The sequence below is a fragment of the Chlamydotis macqueenii genome, chromosome Z (assembly GCF_036417535.1).
Source record: "Chlamydotis macqueenii isolate bChlMac1 chromosome Z, bChlMac1.mat, whole genome shotgun sequence".
NCBI classification, from domain to species: Eukaryota; Metazoa; Chordata; class Aves; order Otidiformes; family Otididae; genus Chlamydotis; species Chlamydotis macqueenii.
The window spans coordinates 48,080,396-48,099,466 of record NC_141593.1 but is presented as its reverse complement, the minus strand read 5'-3'; the positions used below and the strand labels follow the sequence as shown (position 1 = coordinate 48,099,466).

Sequence of the window (19,071 nt, the reverse complement as noted above, 5' to 3'; positions counted from 1 at the left end):
CATTTGGCTACCTCTATTTGTACCTGGGGCAACTTCTCAGGTAGGAAGCCAAATGGTAGTGAAGATTCAGCAGCCTCCTTTCTGTGCTAACAACAAGCAAATAACACTAGGTTGTCGTGTGTGTCATCCCCTCCCACACCCCCCCCCGCCCCGATACCGGTGTTTGAGACAGCTGGGGCTAGCTGCTTAACTAGATCACATTACTATGCTTCAGCATGATGGTCAGTGCTCCTCTTGTGTACTCTGCTCTTGCATCACAGCTTCTCACTTCTCAAGTAAGAAATGCAATTCCACTCCTGTCAGCCTGCTGCTCTTCCCTTTGTCCAGGAAGGAGCCATATGGCAGCAGCTGCAAGCCAGGCACCCCTCAATTAGCTTGGTTAGTACAAAAGTGCTTTGGTATAATTAATCTGCATTTTTCTGTTGTGGAATCATTTACTAGTGATGGTTATTTGGAACTTGCTATACCTCTTGGTCATGAGTTGAAGTATCTTGAATTTGGTGGTGGTATTTCTATACCTGTGAGCTGTTTACTTTCAAAATGTTTACCATTCTCAGGAAACTATTAGTTTCTTTAAACTGGGAAAGAGATTTTTTTTGAATCATGTGTTTGACTGCATGTGAGCTCCAATTGATGCAATGTGCTTGCCTTACATTAAAAAACTGTTAAAAATTGTTAAAGTGGGGTTTTTTTAATAACAAATTTGAAAAATAAATTTAGCTTATAAAAGAAGCTGCTGGTTTTGCTTTTCAGCCTGTGGTCAAACCTTGCCTTTGCCAGCACTGGTGATGATTTCAGGACCTTTAGTATTTGAACTGCGTAAGATCACCTGACCTGCTTCTGTGAGCATACCTTTATCCAGCAGCAGTTAAAGAGCCTTTGCAAATACGACACAAAAATAAATTAAGCACAAGCACCCCACTGACCTAGTGTTTTGTACCTGCGGGTCCTGCAGGCGTTTAGTCTTTTATTGGGGGTGGTACCCAACTGTTTCTCATGCTTCCACTGTGTGTGGGAAGAATAGGGCCACCCAGAAGCCCTGTTCAGAGTCTGTATCACAAGTAAAACCAGTTAATCGCTATTTAGTGTGGTTAGAGAAGCTCCTACTTCAGCTTTACTTGAAGGGATCCTCCCAACAGTTGGTGCCAGTCTTTTGAGTTAAGTATGAACTAATTCACTTAGTGCATTTATTATCCAAATCTGACCTTCTCACCTATAACACTATGCAATACATGAACTTGATGCTTGAACCAAACTAAACCTATTATCATACAATTGCAGCCTCTCTAGGCAGATGAGGGGAGGGAGTTCATAAAAAAAAAAAATGGCAATATCCAGGTTCAAATCCAGGTGGTAATAGTCTTTTTTCAACCAGACTTTTTCCATTTTGCAAATTGAAAAAACACACAGAAGATATTGTATAGGACACTTTAGGTGGTACATCGACATAATCTTCCCCCATTGAAAAAATGTATATACATTAAAAATTACAGTTACTTAACATCACAGTTACAACTTTCAGATGACAGAGAGTTAACTATGTAGATAATTGCTAACATGGCTTTCATAGAAAAAGCATGAAATGGTAGGCTTTATCTTGGCTTCATTCCTTATGTAGTTTGCATATTCCAATGGACCCTTCCAAGAGCCTTAAGGCTGGGTAAACTGGTTCTGTAAACTTGCAGCGGAAGGTGTGCAAGGATTCCTGCTTCATAAGCCAGAAAAATGCCAATACGATCAGGATCATCTTCCATCAGGATGGGGATTCTCTCCCCCTTATGAAATGCCCAGTATTCAATATCAAACTTCTTAAGGCACCAAGATGCTGATTCCAGCCCAGCTGACAGGTTTCAGAGTCTCCTTTCCTGCCAACGGAAGGGTAGGCTGTGCCAATCCAACATCCTGCTCCAGCATGAAGCAGGTCAACTTCCCAGTAATGGCTCCCAGAGAGAGGAATGCATCTCTGCTTAGCACTTGCCATAATGTATCAAATCTCTGGGGACCACCAGGATAAAATATCCTCCTCCAATTACAGCTTATTACAAGACGGTCATCAGATCATTTCAGCCGTGGGTGAAGGCTGTCATAGTCCCAGGTTGGTGATCTTGCATCTGCAGTCAAAACCATAAATATACTTACTACATTTGTCATCATGACTCTTGGAAGAAGCCCAAGTTATAAAAAACTGCAAAGGAGCCCACAGCTGGCAGTATCTTGGAACCTGCTATTTTGCAAGGAAAAACCTGACCTTCTTCATAGAAAACACTGCACTATTTATATGCACAGGTGATTTAAAGTTGGATAGACTTTAAAGCAGGTCAGTATGTAAGTCAGTATATACATGCTTCACAAATAAGAAGATCAATGCAGTTAGGTAGGGAACAAACACTGAGACCTTCTGCTTTATGCAGAATAGTTGGAGACTTCTCGTAGGATTACAGCCTAAGGGTTTTAGAGAGCACTGGAGCAGACTCTTGGGTTGTGAGATCCTGTTCCACTGAAATCCCATTTGAAGATGCACTAGAAGTCTCCTTCTCATAGAGGCACCACAGCTCGGTGCAGCAGCATTGTATACATTGCAAAGGAACAACTTACCAGCTCCCAGAGAATTTATAGCAGTTCACCTAACCTGACATTTAGAAAAGAAAAATTACAGTCTGAAACTACACCCTAGAAATCACTGTCTTATTCAGGAGTAGCTAAGTATATTTTTACCATGAAGCAGCTGTTCTAGCACTGGAAATCACAAGGGAAAAAAAAATCAGTGATCAAACTAAGCAAGTTTGATGTGACACTATCACAGATGACAGGCCAAAAAGCTATAGGATTTTTAAGATGAGATTTTTTTCTCTGAAGATACTGTCCTACAACTTTAATATTGAATTGCTGCATGTCTTACAAAGGTTTTCATAATATATCTCAGTAATTTACTGTGTAAGCATGTGTTTTCTGATTTCATGTTCTAGAAATAACCAAGATAGTCGCTTTGAAAACAGGATCTGGCATTCTTAAACAATCCCCTTCACTCTTTCTGTCAAGCTTGATAAAACCAGTGTCAGAGTTGGGTACCTAAAAGAACATGTATTGTTATTAATTAGAGTACTGTCTAGAGTACTGGTGATAAGATGTAAACTTAATTTGTATCTCAAAACTATTCCAAATAATGAGCACATCTGGTTTTTTTTCTTGTAACTGAAGAAAACAAAGTATAAACACACATCCAGACAAGAACTGAAGTATATGTGTAATGACAAATGGCTGAGACATATTTCACTCAGCTTATAGCTATTTTTTTTTGACTGGACATTACTTTAATCTTAGCCTAGATAAACTCTGAAGCTTAGATGTTTTAAATGCCAGATGACAAATAGATTTAATATCCTGAAGCAGCTTTTCAGAGTGAGTAGATACCTTTTTAAATTAAAGTTAGGGAAAAAAGTGTTTATAATATTTTAAAATCCAGACTGCTTTGATTTCTCTGCATCGTTGCATATCTGAACTACATTTGGACCTGTGATCTCACAGAGTACAGTCTTTCACTGTGCTTTACAGGTAGCATAGTACTAAGTGAACACAAAACAGAGCAACAGACCCATTCAAACAAGAACTTCAATATTTTCCTTGCTCTTCAGTGTTGAACTTAGAAATGAAAGGTTACTGTATCAGAGAAATCTGTCTTTGAACTGTATTTATTTGTCACTCATTTGACTTTGTTGCTAGTTTCTCTCCTGTATTCTCACATAGAACCCTCTCCCATAAATTAAATATGTCTAGCCTGGGCTAGCTGGCATATTCCATAGTCTAAAGCCCAGAAGCAGTTTCTGTTCAGGCTGGAATCCTCCCCTCTGCCATCAGACCAATGCATAAACCACTCCACTCCATTCTTTGTTGGTCCTTTGTTACTCTCCCACAATTTCCTGCCAAGAGCAGGGAAGGCTAAGTAAGGTCTCCCACAGTTCACTGTGAAAGAGCACAGACATCTTGCATTAAGTGAGGGTCCATTCACTGCACAGTTAATTGCAACAAAGACTTACTCTCTATACTTGTCTGTAATGTTTCAGAAAATAAAATAGTATGCATGCATTACAAGATACAGCTGAACCCCACATCTCCCCCTTGCCTTGTCATGGGCCCTAACATCAGCTATGTTTAAAATATAGGAACCAGTGATGCACCATTTTTGGCTGTTTTATACACAGAGCCTTCCTAGTGGATCGTCTTCATCTGGGTAGGATCACTGCACACACCCGTGTACCAGAAGTGAAGCAGTTGCTTTGTTTGAAGCAAAGACATGTGGAGAGAGTTGCTGATATGTGAAACGCATGTCATGGTGCTAGACAGCCCACTGCTGATATTCTGCCCCCTGCAAATTGCACCTGTATACTGCAAAAAAATGGAGAAGCAAATAACACTGGCCACACAGTATTAACTGAAGTATCACCATTTTCTAAACAAAAAGAAAGACTTAATAATTTTAATTTTGGTATTATGTCTGTAAATAATGTTAAAACTTCCAAAAGCATACCACTATAGGGGCACATCCCACACATACAACATCTTACTGCTGCGATCTCCACTACATTTTAGTCAGAAAAGCTAGTATTGGCATTTATGTAGTCTAAATCCATTCTAAGTCACATCTGTATGCATAGTTGGTGACAAAAGACCGGAAAAAAAATGAATTATTCATGTACGTAAAACAGCACACTACATGATTGTACCTTGTGAATGAATGACTGTTCCAAGTCACTTCTAGCAGGTAAGTTTGTACAGAACATAGGTGACACCAAAACCAAAAGACACTTGAGGTAGGAGGATTTAAAAGGCCTGGCTTCAGTGTCCACTTTTTCCAGTAAGCAATTGAAAAGCTGTTCAAACAACTAATGATGTCTATCAGTCAAATTTACCTGAAAACCTAGATTTTCAGAAAATGCATAACTACTAAATCTCAAACAAATGGAAATACTTTCATTGCTTTAAAAAAAAGGAAAAAACCCAAGGACCCAACTGCATCCAGGTGCTAATGTTTGGATGTGAATTTGACTAGAAAAATAATGCAAAATAGCTAGAGTCGTCTAGATTATTGGAGGACAGCAATTCTTTCACTTTTGCTAAGTGATGAAAATTTTTAGTGACTTTAAGTCCAAATGGTTATGACCAAAGTTCATAAATTTCACTGTCCTTTGAGCTGCTGCACATCTTTTTTAATGAGGTAGTTTGTCATATCTAGCTTTAACAAAGTTGAGAAATTGTCTTTTCTGCCCTTAAAGTGACTGCTCACACGCAAAGTAAATACAGTGCTTCCTCCACAAATTCATCAAGAGGCAGCCTGAAGCAGATACAGATAGGCGTTCATGAAACTCAGGAGCCTAGTTCATTGCCAGCCAAACGCTGCTGCAGTGCCCTCTTAGTAGGAAGTGCTCAGTGAGGTGGACTGGCCATCCTACCACCTTAACAGGTTCTGGTTACAAAGTGACTGACTCAATACAGATCCTGCAACACAGAAATGATGCAAGTGGGAAAGACCCATGACATCAAAACCATGAAGACAGACTTTGCTGGTTGCATTCCTGATTTCTTAAGAGCTGCTGCATTTACAAATGCAACCTATTTGTAATGAAAAAGTTGCAGTGTTTGGACTTAGAAGCTCAGGGACAGCATATAACCCACTCTACCAGCACAATACTGTCCCTTGCCCTCCCTACTGAATTACAGCCAGAAGTCAAGTATATGCTTGGCCACAGTCATGGCCTCCACTGGGCTGGATCCAGGCTGGGAAATAGAACCTCTCTTAGAACAGGCCGTCGCTACCAGGTACCATGGTAATAGGGCATGTTACAGCTTTGAGCTCTCATCTACTGCACGACATGTTAAATGTCTATGAGCTGCCCATCAGAGAGACTAAGCAATTCACTGTACATCTTTCCTACCAATACCAGAGGAAAGGATAATCTGTAGATGGACCCTCAACACATTACATGATCGACATATAATTAAACATAGACTACAGTGATCTGGAGAATAGAAAAGTTTGCAAAAACTAAATTAGCCACTAGATGATTCACACACTGGCAGCTCTGAATAAAAACAAAGGATCAAGATTTCTCAGACAGAAAGTAAAATTTATTTCCCAACTTCAGGTACGGAAAAGAGTAATGACTTTCAGGCAGCACTGAGCAGTTACTCCTTGCAACATTGTAAACATCAGAATCCCTTTTAAGATATCCTTTCAAGATAGTGGCAGCACACATTCATTGACTGTTTCAGTGACTGAGCTATAAATGTTTGGACTACTTCTAACTTTTGTTCAACCATACTTACGTTTTAAGAAAAGCAATGGTTTTCATCACCGTTCCAAGCTCCTTCTTTGCAGTGGCATTAAGGCTACTGAAAATGTCTGGGCAAAGATGAAAGGGGACAGTTTAGGGAATCTGTCAGTAGAAGAACATGGCTGTACTGTCAAGAACATTTTAAAAATAAATCACCATGGGCAATTTTGCTGGATAGAGTATTTGGGTTTTGCCTCTTTGGTGTTAATTCCACCCATGTCCTGGGGAAAGTCATACTGTCACACTCCATTTTCCACCTTTATGGGACAAACTGTGTACTTTTGCTGGGGAAGAGCTACTCACTCTGTATGCAGTCAACCTTATGCCCTTTGGATAGCATGGAGATACTGGATCCCGGAGTTGCCAAGAAACTACACAATTGAGCACAACCCCAAGTAAGCACCTCCCATTCCTCAAAAAGCACCCCTCTATCAGATGAGAACAGAGTCAGGTACCTGAAGACAACTGCAGATGCTAGCTACAAAGCACTCGCATGGTACTGTCTAGCAATTCTCCACATATCTGCAGTGGCCTTTCAGATTTGGTCTGACTATTTTCCCCAGCACTCTGCTAAAGTGCCCTTGGTGACATCCTCAGAAAAGACATTATTAAAAGGCAGTTGAGTGAAATGTGATAGCCAGTGTTGCCCTGGTGACATGTAACTCAACAAGCAGTAGGTTTCCCTATGGTTATGTGGCTTTGTGGCTCCGCATCCCATTAGGAGAGTCCTTGCCTTAATCATACCAAAGGTCACTTAAGGATTAAATACCAGCTAAAATACAAAAGGAGCTCTAAGCAGAACAAGTTAACCCACCTTTAAAGTACCAAAAACCAGAGAATTTTTCCAGACTGCCTGAGACAAAAAGATCAGCAGATACACCAACTAGAAAAAGCTTTCAAATTTTACAGGTACCCAAGGTTCCATGCCTGCCAGATGTCCTGCCAGAGCACTTACACCCAACAGTGACCGAAAGAACAGCTACATTGTGTAGGTGTGATGGTCTAGCAATATAAGCAAGATAAGTTCTGCAGGAAGAAATAAGCTGTATTGAAATATCCAATAGAGCTGTAAAAAACCATCAGACAAACTTTAAGGCACAAAAACTTCTTAAGTTCCTAAATCACCACTGCTATAGCAACATTACACCAATGCTGTCATAGAACAGTACCCATGCCTGAAAAGTTGCTGTTTTCTCCAGTTGATTTGGTAAAAACTCCTGCTTTTACTTGCAGACCACACTTTATAATAAAGGAGAGCAAGAGAAAGTAAAACTCACAGCACTCTCCCAGGTACCTTCTTTAAGCCGGACTTCTACTGGTTTCTGAAGAATGGACTGAAGAACTGTTACAAAGTTCTTATAATGGTTAAGTATGTGCTCAAAGGAGAGAGGTATCGGATGCCACCGTTCTAAGAGGTGCCTGTGCTCCTGCATTTCCTTCTCGATTTCTGTGTACTTCTGAGGGCAGAAAGACAAATTCTCCAATTAGTAGAGACAATGACATGAATGGACTCTTCCCTCCCAGCTCCCACAAACCAGAGAGCAAGGATAACTCCATCAATAGGTAAACATACGGGCCGTAACAAGCAAGCCTTGCTGTGTTCAGCCTGCCTATTAGTTTATTAGCTCCTCCTGCCAGTGGAGCCAGAGATGGGGAACCCAGCAGCCATGGTTAAAGCAAGGCCCTCCAGGACACTCCAACACGGGAATGAGTTTAACCTTTTAAAACTAAGTTTTAAAAGTAATCTAAAGAATAAAATCTAACCTCCCCCACAAAAAAAAAAAAAAAAAAAAAAAATCTCCAAAACCATGAAGAATAGCTTCCCATATGGAGGTATGTTGCTAGCACACACAGCAGATGGCCAATGACTCACAACAATGCAAACTCTCAAGTCTGCTAGGTTGCAAGAACATAAAAATGCACCACAGGCCTTCCCATGAAGAAGAGCATCCTTTGGCTTCTGTCAGGGCATAAGCACATGGCAACATATCCCTCCCAAGGAAGGTGAAGATTATTAGGAAAGAGGCTGACATTTATTTGTAGGCAAAAAGAAAACCACTGCGTCCTCCAGGAAAATGCTGACTATTGCTCAGAGTGATTAGGATCTCCTGAGATTACAGAAATAAGACAATTTAGCCTTCCTCCCAAGGTTCCCAAGAGGGCTGCCTTTCCTCAGACCTTCACACTACACCGCACAAGGAAAGACCTGATATAGTGTTTGTCTTCAAGATTAAGAGACATGCACATTCCATATATGCTTAAAATTAACATTAATTTCATACAGACCTGAAATCAATGCCATAGCAGGAACACCTAACAGCTCAAAAAATCAGGAACCAAATTAGTTCACCAAAATACCAACAAAAAGAACGTTAAAAAGCAGTGAGAAAGATGCTGCTTACATACAGAAGGATCTACAGAAGAGATCACCAGAGCAGTTTGCCAGAAACTATGAGAATAAGAGGTAAAAGAGACCATACAATACCACCTCCAGCAATTGAACAGGATCACGGTGCTGTTGTATTTGTCTGATACAACGTGAGAAGGTCTCCAGGGCTGCAAGCTTTTCTCGACAGGACTTCAACTGCTGATCATGTGCTTCCAGGGCTTGCTGAGTCTTTACATCAATGAAGTTTTTTGCCAAACTCTCCTCTTCCCAAAGTAGTAACTGGAGTTCAGACACTTTGTCTGACAACTGCCTTTTGATTACAATGGCATGTGCCTATAGATTAAGCAGAATAGTGTCTCCCCTATACTCACAGACAATAAACATTTCAGGCATTTGTCTCCAGGCCTTCAATGTCACATTTTGGTTGAATTTTACAGATTTGCTGCATCTCTTGAGACATGTGTGTCTTAAGAGAGTGCAGCCAGGATTTACCTCCTGAAGTCCTGGATGGAAAAGCTCGAGGGCAGATTCCAAGATGCTTTTTTATGCAGGAAACACTATTATCAGCTGGAATGTAACAGGGCCAGGTACTAACTTCTGCAAGTAGCAGACCTGGTCCTTTGGTAGCAGGACTTTGCCCCCTTTTAAAGCAAGGTAGGAGCAGATAGATGCTAGGAAAAAAAAGCCTCCAAAAGGAAGTGACATCAAAACACGATGTCCCTAACCTCTACAGAGCTCCCTCCAGCTCTTACTGACATTTCTCTAACAGCAATGCTTAGAGATGCTTCCTAGAGCAAAAACCACTTCATGCTCATAAATGAGGCAGAGCTTCGCATACATTCCAATACTTAAGATAGAATCAATAGAGTTGTTCTTGTGTTTACTTAACTCTGAAGTCAGACTATTCAATAATGTAGTTTAGTGGAATGCAACATACGCCAGTGAAGCAAGAATATACCGCTGAGGCTATTTACTATTTCTTTGCATAAACATTTCAATATTGTTATTCCACAGATGTTCAGCTGATCAGGGAGTGAGGGCCAGGCCTTTGGAGACTCTTTCCCTCTTCTCTCCCTTTGAGGGCAATATGTTGTGATGGATACAGAGAATACACGGAATTCTTTTCCAGAGAAGCCTGGGTCTTTGAATAGCTACAGACAAAGTAAAATGTCTCTCCTTGGAAAATGGCCATCTAGTGGAGAAGCAAATCATGTTTTACCTTCAGATCATTAGCAGCCTGCTCTACGCTCCTTCTGTTGCCCAGCTTCTTGCTATTTTATCTCTTCTAGATCCTTCAAACACAGTGTCATGAGTTCCTATAAAGCAACAAAACAAAATAAAGCACTGTTTCCTAACAATGAAAAAAAAAAAACCACCCAAAACCCCCAAAAACCCAGAAATCAGTATCCAGTTTGCTTTCCACATTGAGGAGTATGTTACTGAAACACTCTGTTTATGAGGCTTATTAAGGCCTCATAAATCCATGAGAATTTCAACATTTCACCTGCTCCTGGTGGTTTTACTGGTAATATTTGGAGAGCTGGACAAATTAATACCAACTTCATAATAACAGGGAAACCTATGGTGAAAAAAAAAAACATTTTCATGTTTTAAATCTATAGCACTGTGTATTTCAAGACTACATGCTCATAAGCAGCTGAAGGGCAGCTAACCAAGTACTTTTATTTAGAGGATCAGTGGGAAGCTCTATCTAGAGTCAAAATCCAGTGAATGTTCAGGATGAGTCCCAGTGCACAAAAGAACAATCAGAAATACCCCACCATCACTGCAGTGATGTTGTAGTCTGAATGTCTGCAACAGCAAATACTATTATCTTGGCTGGTAATCACATATCTGTGATACTCGTGGTGTGCCCTGAGATGCACTAAGCAGCACAGCAGTTAATATTCTGCTGTGTCTAGCCCCACAGTTTCTCACACACATCCCTCTGAAATCTGGCTGTCCTCTGTTCAGCACGTTGAACAGTCTTGGAACACCTTGTGATGCATTTTTGTCATTAGCACCACGAAAGATCCACGCAAGGCAGCCCCATATTCTCAGTGCACTAGTGTTATAACAGGGCCTCTCAGCAAATATCAGCTCCAGAGGTGTAGCTGTTATCAGTGTCCTGTTCTACATCTGGGACGTCAAGAGCATCCACATGCACATCTGCCAGCTCAGTGCAACATCCCTAGGTCAGCATGGCATTTAAACTCTGCAGTGTTGACAAACTGATCACAAATGCTGCTTCATGGGCAACAGTTTGCATTTCTGACATGTGCCTCCTTTGAAGACACAGCAATTTTTCATTTGATTATGACAGTCAGAAGAAAATGGGCTCCCAGTAAAATCCAGAGACTGCATCTGGAAGTCCCTTGGCACAAGGACATCCATGCAAGCAGATAAAAGTTCTTGCATGGAGCAAGACACTCATGTTATGCCATCCATTCCAGCCACAATTTTTCAGTCTTGTCCCTGAAGGATCAGAAGGGTTCTGCATCGCTTGAAGATTCAGGAGTTCTACAGAGTAAAACCCAGTCTTTCTTCTGTGCTAGTAAAACACATCACCTCAGGCACTCACTCCCTCACAACAGTGATCATATGCAAATACTTAAGGTAGGCCCAAGCACTTCTGGTTAAGCATTGCTTTCTTTACAGAGGTAAACGGAAGAGCTGCTTCCTAGCAGTGGAGACACTGTGTCTACAACATTGGCAGGCAATCCATCTCATTCACCCTGAGGAACCAACTCCAAAAACATTCCTTTAGGGATTGCCTGGATGCCCCAACTTTCTCAAGCAAAAACACTGTAAAAGCAAGGATTTCTAAGAGATGAGACTCCTAGCTCCATCTTGGCTCACAGGACACACATCAAGTGCACAGCACACTGATCCTACGTCCTGCACCCAGGAACACAAGGAGCATCCTTTCATACAACCTGAGATCCAGTGATGCACCAGCTGATGGACCTCACACAGTGGTTCTCATCTCTTCTTAGCGTCCACAGCTAGGATTTGCTAAAAGCACTGAAGAAGACTCTTACATGCTGCCTGGTTGATGTTACATCACAAGGGCTGCACAGAATAACTGTGCCCAGCAAAGAAAACCACCAGTAAAAACATAATCTCTCAGGCTACAACTACTTCAGACAGTTTGTGCCCAAAATCCCTGCAGTAGGTGTCAGCAGAGACTTCCCACGGACAGTGTCACATGGGGACTCTGCTCACTTCCTATTTTGGCACAAATAACTAGTTATCAACAGCACCTGCTCCCCTGTGTCCAACAGATCCCCAACGAATCAGCACAACTTGTCGCTTTGCACGCTTTACCCTGGCTTAAATCAGGTTGCCACAGTACAATACCTGCTTCCATGCACTACCCCAGAGGCATGAAGGGAATACAAGCACTGCAGCGAGTTCCTGCTGCAAGAGGCATACTTTCGATGAAAGCGCACCAGCCAGCAGGGACAGTGCTCTGAGTTGCTCTGACATCTTCAGTGGTCTTTCCCCTGTACTGCTGGTTACTTGCAGCCTACTGTGTCCTTGTACTGCTCTCTAACACAAAGTGCAATGAAATGCCAGAGGAATTTAGTATGACCTGCCCATCTGCTCACAATCTGTGGGAACTAGGAAATCTCCTAGTAACACTGCTGCAAAATACCAGAGAAGGAGCGGGAAGGAGCTCTCTGAAATTGAGGAGGAAATAAATAAATATATAAATATATATCTCCTGAACACCAAACCTCTGTGTTACCACTTTGTAAGCCTCCCAAGCTCAGCGCCACAGCATGCAGGCCGCAGCAAGCCTCCTGGCTGTCTCTATGGTGTAAAACAAAGCACAAGCAGGAACTATTTGGCAAGCTTGCAAAGCCTCCTGGGGCTGCTCAAAGAACAGCTAAAGTGGGACGAATTAAAAAAGCTTAGGGAAGAACTCCTGTGTTGGTTGTGGCTGGAATCGAGCCAATTTTCCTCATAGTACCTTGCATGGTGCTGTTTTAGATGTGACTACACTGAACACACAAGAGGTTGGGAAGGGACACAGGCAGGTAGATGACCTGAACTAATCAAGGAGATATTCCATGCCACGTAACATCACGCTCAGCAATAAAACGGAGAGGAGCGGGTTTAGGTGGGTTAGCCATCTTTTGCTTAGGAACTGGCTGGGCATTGGTCTAACCATGGGAGGTAGCAAGTGACTGCCTTTGCATCACTTGTTGTTTTCTTCTCTTTCTCTCTTCTTTCACTTCTCCTTCGCTTATTAGACTGTTTTTATCTCAACCCACAAGTTTTCTTAGTTTTAGTCTTCATTTCTTCTTCCCCTGTCCCACTGGGCAAGGGAGGGGGAGAGCTGGCAGCTACGTGGTGTTCAGCTGCCTACTGGGCTTAAACCACAACAACTCCTGCTCCTCACCCCCAGGGAGCTGTCAGAGAACAGGCTCTGTGCATGGGGACTCACTGTGGTCTAGCAAGCTACAGCAAAAGGGGAAGATTATAAACAGACACAGCCTTTCCCCTTCCCCTGTGGCATCCATGTTTCTGTCAAAGGTACTTCCAGCCTGGGAATGGAAACTAGCGTAACCAAGCTTCTCTGATTCCCCACAAGGTCTGAGGAGAAAATACGGCTGCACGTGACCCAAGAGTCAATGCCACCTCCCCACCGTTCTTTCATTTACACTCGGGTTACACATGCACTTGGGGTATGACTGGGTAACTCTATCCCTCTCATGCACAAACCGTGTGCCCATGCTGTGACAGCATGCTGACCCCTGTTTATAAGAGATTTACAAAGCACTTAAGTACAGAAACTTTGTTCTGCTAGCCAGTACAGCCTACAAAATTGATGTGACAAGTTTTTTGTAAGGCAACCAGAGCAAGGCCAAAGGCTGAAGATATTCAGCCTACTGCTGCCCACTGCACCACTACAGCTACCACCACCTTGCCCTGGCAAAAGAAAAGCCAGGTGCACAAGTCCCAGAACCAAGGAAAAAACAGGCAAGACACACAACCGAATCAGGGAGGCCTTTGCTCCAGCTACGCACCCCGCACCACCGTCCCGCCGCGTCCCGCCCAGTGTCCCTGCCCCGGGGGCACGGGTCTCGCAGAAAAAGTCGCCGCGGCAGCAAACCCACAGCAAGGCTCGGCTGCCCCGGATGCGCAGGGACAGGGCGCAGTGCCCGTCCCCGGCGCTCACCTGCTTGAGGCGAACGGCGTGCGACAGGAGGCAGACGCGGTGCCCGCGGTGCTGGCCCAGGGCCGAGCAGAGGGCGCAGACGCAGCGCCCGCAGTCCTCGCAGAACAGCTCCAGCGGCCGCCCCGCGTGGGCGCCGCACTCCCGCGCCCCCGGGGCAGGGGCCCGGGCCTTTCCCACCGCCGTAGCGGCCGCGGCGGCAGAGGCGAGGCGGGAAGCGTGGCGAGGTGCGGGCAGGCGGGGAAGCTGCGCTCCGCCCAGCAAGCGAGGGCCGCGCCAGGCCCCTCGCCCTTCCCGGAGGGCAGGCGGCGGAGCGGGGCCGGCCCGCCTGACCCCTGGCCAGAGCTGGGAGCCGCAGCGGAACGGAGCGGCGGGCGGAGACCCGCTTCAGTGACCAGTGCCGGGCGGTGAACGCTGGCGAAAGGTGCGCCGGGCTGCCGGTGCGCAGGGGCGGGGTAGAAGCGGCGGGGGAGGAACCGCGCGGGTGGGTGGTGGGAAGCGGGCTGCGCCCGGTTGCCGTGTCGGAAAGCGGATGGTTTGTGGAGCTTCAGCTGCGCTGATAAGGAATGCCCTCGGCTTTATAGCTGAGCAAAACACTTGGTCTGAGCCAAATCCGGAACGATTCGGCTTCAGAGTGTATTTTTTTCACTTTCTGTTTTTCAGTTAGGTTTTTGTTCTGTGTAACATCTCATTTATAGAAACCAAAATCAAATGCTAACACTCTGTAAGTTTGCATACTTACTTTCTTTGGCCAAAACTCTTAGCTACATTCAGTCAAATTCATAAGGAATTTTTTTTTTTATCTGCTCATTTATTTCCGTGAATATAAGCAATTCAGAATATTGATTAAAAAAAAAAAGGGAAATGTTAAAAAATAGGAAGAGATTTTAAAAGGAGCATTTTGATGGAAAGTTTGAGAGTCAGTATATGTATTAATACACAAGGATGTGGAGCTCTGAGGAGCAAGGTCAGTCCCACTGAAAGCAGGTGGAATCTCCTGCCTGGCCAAAGAGCTGCTGAGGTAATCAGGGATTTAGAGAGACTTTCTCCAAAAATACCACATATGGACACCATGCTAGAGTAATGGAATGATAAGGATCATTAAGTGTGGGAACGTAGTCACGGACCCCCGCTGCATGCTAAGCGAAAATCATTTATTATTACAGCTTATGTGATATATACCCTCTGATCGTCCAACCACCACCAGATGTCCTTTATCTTGTTTTCCTTCTCTCAGAAAGTCCCTTGTTTCTCATTCCCATGCCTTCTTGTTTCTCATTCCCATGGCTTCTGACACTCGTCCCCAACAATTAAGGATCTCTGGAGATTATTTGTTCTCCCCCCCCCCCCCCCCGCAAGAAAAGTACCAATGCATGCTTTAAAGTGAGTAAAGATGAAGATTTCACAGCCCTCTTAGGACCTTGATCTTTATGAGGTTCATGTTGGTGCATTTCTGCACCATGTCACAGTCCCTCAGAAGAGTGGCCTGCCTGCCACGCCCTCCTGGTTTGTAATCACAGCAAACTTGCTGATGGCGTATTCCATCCTGTTGCCCTCGTTGTTGATAAGAATATTAAAGAGCATTGGGCTAAGAATCAACCCCTGAAGAACAACACTTGTACCCAGCTACCACCTGGACTTTGTACATCTAATGACAGCACTTAGTGCCCAGCAGTCTAGGCAGTTTTCCCTCAACTTTCTAGTCTACCTATCCAAACAACAGTTCATCGGTTTGTATGTAAGGACATTATCGAGGCTCATGTTAGAGTATGCAGGTTATTAGTACCTAGGGCATTGTTTCCCATTCACATGTGACTTTGCAAACTCACTTACTGAGCTAGACTTTCTGGGCATTTTAATGTTTTTAATTGTTTACTTTTGAGGAGAGAGTTACAGTAAAACTGGAATGTTTGCGTAAACACTAGTGCATGGTCAGATGCTGGTATCATGCACTAAAATCAGATGTACTTTCACTCCAGTACTTTATTGTCTAACGCTGTGGGAAAATGCTGCTGCACTGTGGTTGTGAGAGGCCAGAAGAGGAGAGACTCTGCTCTTCCCATGCAGCTCCTACATCCATATACATCTTTCTGGAGGGAACCCTGTTAAGCTTTCAAAACACGGTTTAAGTGCCTCAGGGCATGCCTCGGGCTGTTCTTGGAGGAGAACAATTCTCCTCCAGCACAGGCAGTGGAGAGTTGAATCAAGACGAAAACAGGAAGTTTGCCTGCTTCAGAACCATTTCATTGTGAAAGACAGTTGGAGAAGAATGGGGGGGGGGGTGGGTTGGTGGGGTCAGAATGGGCCTGAGTCTTCACCTGTTAGTTATGAGGTGAAATGACACTTTCTGACTCTTGACTTCAGATCTCATAAACCTTCTGCAAGCTAGGGGTGCATTTCTGCAAAGTTTGTGTGTGGAGCTAGCAGCATGCAACGTACAGAGACCTGGATTTGGTTTAGCCATAGCATTCTCTGTTTCTTTGTATAGAAAATTACTAATAAAACTCTGACTCCTTCTTCATACTTGAGCGTAGAGGTGAAAGGGAGGAGTGAAGTCTGTTTTCATGTACAATTTACAGGTTCTGGTGAGGATCTGAACGTTTTTTTTGCAGCCATCTGCAAAAAAAACCTGAATCACCACTTTGGCAAAGGTATGGAGGACTGTAATTTGAAACGGCAATTACACATCCTCTGCAGGCATTAAACAGCTTTGAGTCCCTGCCACACAAGAAGTGAATGTTAAATAAGGTTGAGGCCAAGAATCCTGTATCAAACTGGGGTGCTTTCAATAGAAGCCGCCCTTCCTTCTGGCTTGAGAAGAGAAAGAATTTTTACTGCAGATACAAGTTTATTTTGGTTTGGTTTTCCTCAGGGTTAATCATTTGCAAAGGGGTTGTGCAGGGAAACCCTGTATTATTCTGGGTCAAGTGCATCTTCTGGAATATCCATCCTTTATTGGATTTAGGGGGGAACATTGTCACCAAGAATAAGCCTGAGGTACTTACTGCCTTCTTTGCCTCAGTTTTTAATAGTCACACCAGTTATCCCCAGGGTGTTCAGCCCCCTGAGCTGGAAGACAGGGACAGAGAGTGGAGTGAAATGCCCATAATCCAGGAGGAAGCAGTTATTGACCTGCTATGACCACCACCTGGACACGCACAAGTCTATGGGGCCGGATGGGATCCACCCAAGAGTACTGAGGGAGCTGGCAGAGGAACTTGCCAAGCCATTCTCCATCACTTATCAGCAGTCCTGGATAACAGGGGAGGTCCCAGAGGACTGGAGGTTTGCCAATGTGACGCCCATCCGCAAGAAGGGCCGGAAGGAGGACCTGGGGAACTACAGGCCTTAAGCCTGACCTTGGTGGCGGGGAAGATTATGGAGCGGTTCATCTTGAGTGCGCTCACAAGGCATGTGCAGGACAACCAGGGGATCAGGCCCAGCCAGCATGGGTTCATGAACATAAGAAAGACATGGACCAGTTGGAGAGGGTTCAGAGGAGGGCCACAAAGACGATCAGAGGGCAGGAGCACCTCTCCTATGAGGACAGGCTGAGAGAGTTGGGGCTGTTCAAGCCTGGAGAAGAGAAGGCTCTGGGGAGACCTTGTAGAGGCCTTCAAATACCTAGAGGCCTACAGGAAAGACTGGGAAAAACTTCAGTAGGGCCTGTTGCAATAGAATGAGGGGTAATGGTTTTAAAATAGAGGGAAGCAGATTCAGATTAGATATTAGGAAAAAAAAATTTATGATGAGGGTGGTAGAACACTGGACCAGGCTGGACAGGGCTCTTAGCAACCGGATCTAGTTGGAGATGTCCCTGCTCCTTGCAGGGGGCTTGGACTAGATGACCTTTGAAGGTCCCTTCCAACCCAAACTATTCTATGATTCTATGAAGGGCAGGGCCTGCTTGACCAACCTGATCTCCTTCTACAACCAGGTGACCCACCTAGTGGATGATGGATGTGGATGTTGTTTGGCTGTGGATGTTATCTACCTGGACTTTAGCAAAGCCTTTGATACCATCTCCTACAGCATTCTCCTAGAGAAGCTGGTGGCTCATGGCTTGAGTAGGTATGTCCTGCAATGGCTTAAAAACTGGCTGGATGGCCAAGCCCAGAGAGTTGTGGTGAACACAGTTAAATCCAGTTGGTGGCCAGTCACAAGCAGTGCTCCCAAGGGCTCAGTGCTGGGGCTGGTTCTGTTCAATATCTTTATCAATGGTGTGGTTGAGGGGATTGAGTGGTCCCTCAGTAAATTGACACTAAATTGAGTGGGAGTGTCGATCTGCTCGTGGGTAGAAAGGCTCTGCAGAGGGATCTGGACAGGCTGGATTGATGGGCCGAGGTGAACTGTATGAGGTTCAACAAGGCCAAGTGCCAAGTCCTGTACTTCAGTCAGAACAACCCCATGCAATGCTACAGGCTTGAGGAAGAGTGGCTGGAAAGCTGCCTGGTGGAAAGGGACCTGGAGGTGCTGCTAGACAGCTGGTTGAACATGAGCCAGCAGTGTGTGCAGGTGGCCAAGAAGGCCAACAGCATTCTGGCTTGTATCAGGAACAGTGTGGCCAGCAGGAGTAGGGAAGTGATCATGCCACTGTACTCAGCACTGTGAGGCTGCACCTCAAATACTGTGTTCAGTTTTGGGGCCCTCACTACAAGAAGGACATTGATGTGTCCAGAGAAGGGCAATGAAGCTTGTTCTGTAGAACAAGTCGTATGAGGAGCAGCTGGGGGAACTGGGGTTGTTTAGTCTGGAGAAGAGGAGGCTGAGGGGAGACCTCATTGCTCTCTACAAGTATGTGTTGTAGGGAGGTTGTAGGGAGACGGGTGTTGGTCTCTTCTCCCAAGTAACAAGTGATAGGACGAGAGAAAACGTCCTTAAGTTGTGGCAGAGGAGGTTTAGGTTTGATATTAGGTAACACTTCTTTACTGAAAGACTGGTTAGGCACTGAACAGGCTGCCCAAGGAAGTGGTGGAGTCACCATCCCTGGAGGTGTTCAAAGAACATGTAGGCATGGCATTTCAGGACATGGTTTAGTGGACATGGTGGTGTTAGGTTGATAGTTGGACTTGATGATCTTGGAGGTCTCTTCCAACCTTAAAGATTTTATGTTTCTATCATTCTATGATCTTTTGCAGGTGTCAAAGTAATCTATTTTTATAATAGAT

General features: G+C 44.3%; 1 protein-coding gene across 1 annotated transcript; it reads right to left on the bottom strand.

The window, feature by feature from the left end:
* Positions 1–1,089: 1,089 nt before the first annotated feature.
* Positions 1,090–15,487, bottom strand: TRIM14 (tripartite motif containing 14). Its single transcript, XM_086771350.1, is given in 12 exon segments — positions 1,090–1,700; positions 1,702–1,828; positions 1,831–1,951; positions 1,954–2,111; positions 6,322–6,338; positions 6,340–6,397; positions 7,624–7,786; positions 8,818–9,051; positions 9,938–9,979; positions 9,981–10,034; positions 13,907–14,288; positions 15,429–15,487. Coding segments are annotated over 12 exon segments (1,512 nt in total). The 3' UTR covers positions 1,090–1,603.
* Between the last annotated feature and the right edge of the window lie 3,584 nt (positions 15,488–19,071).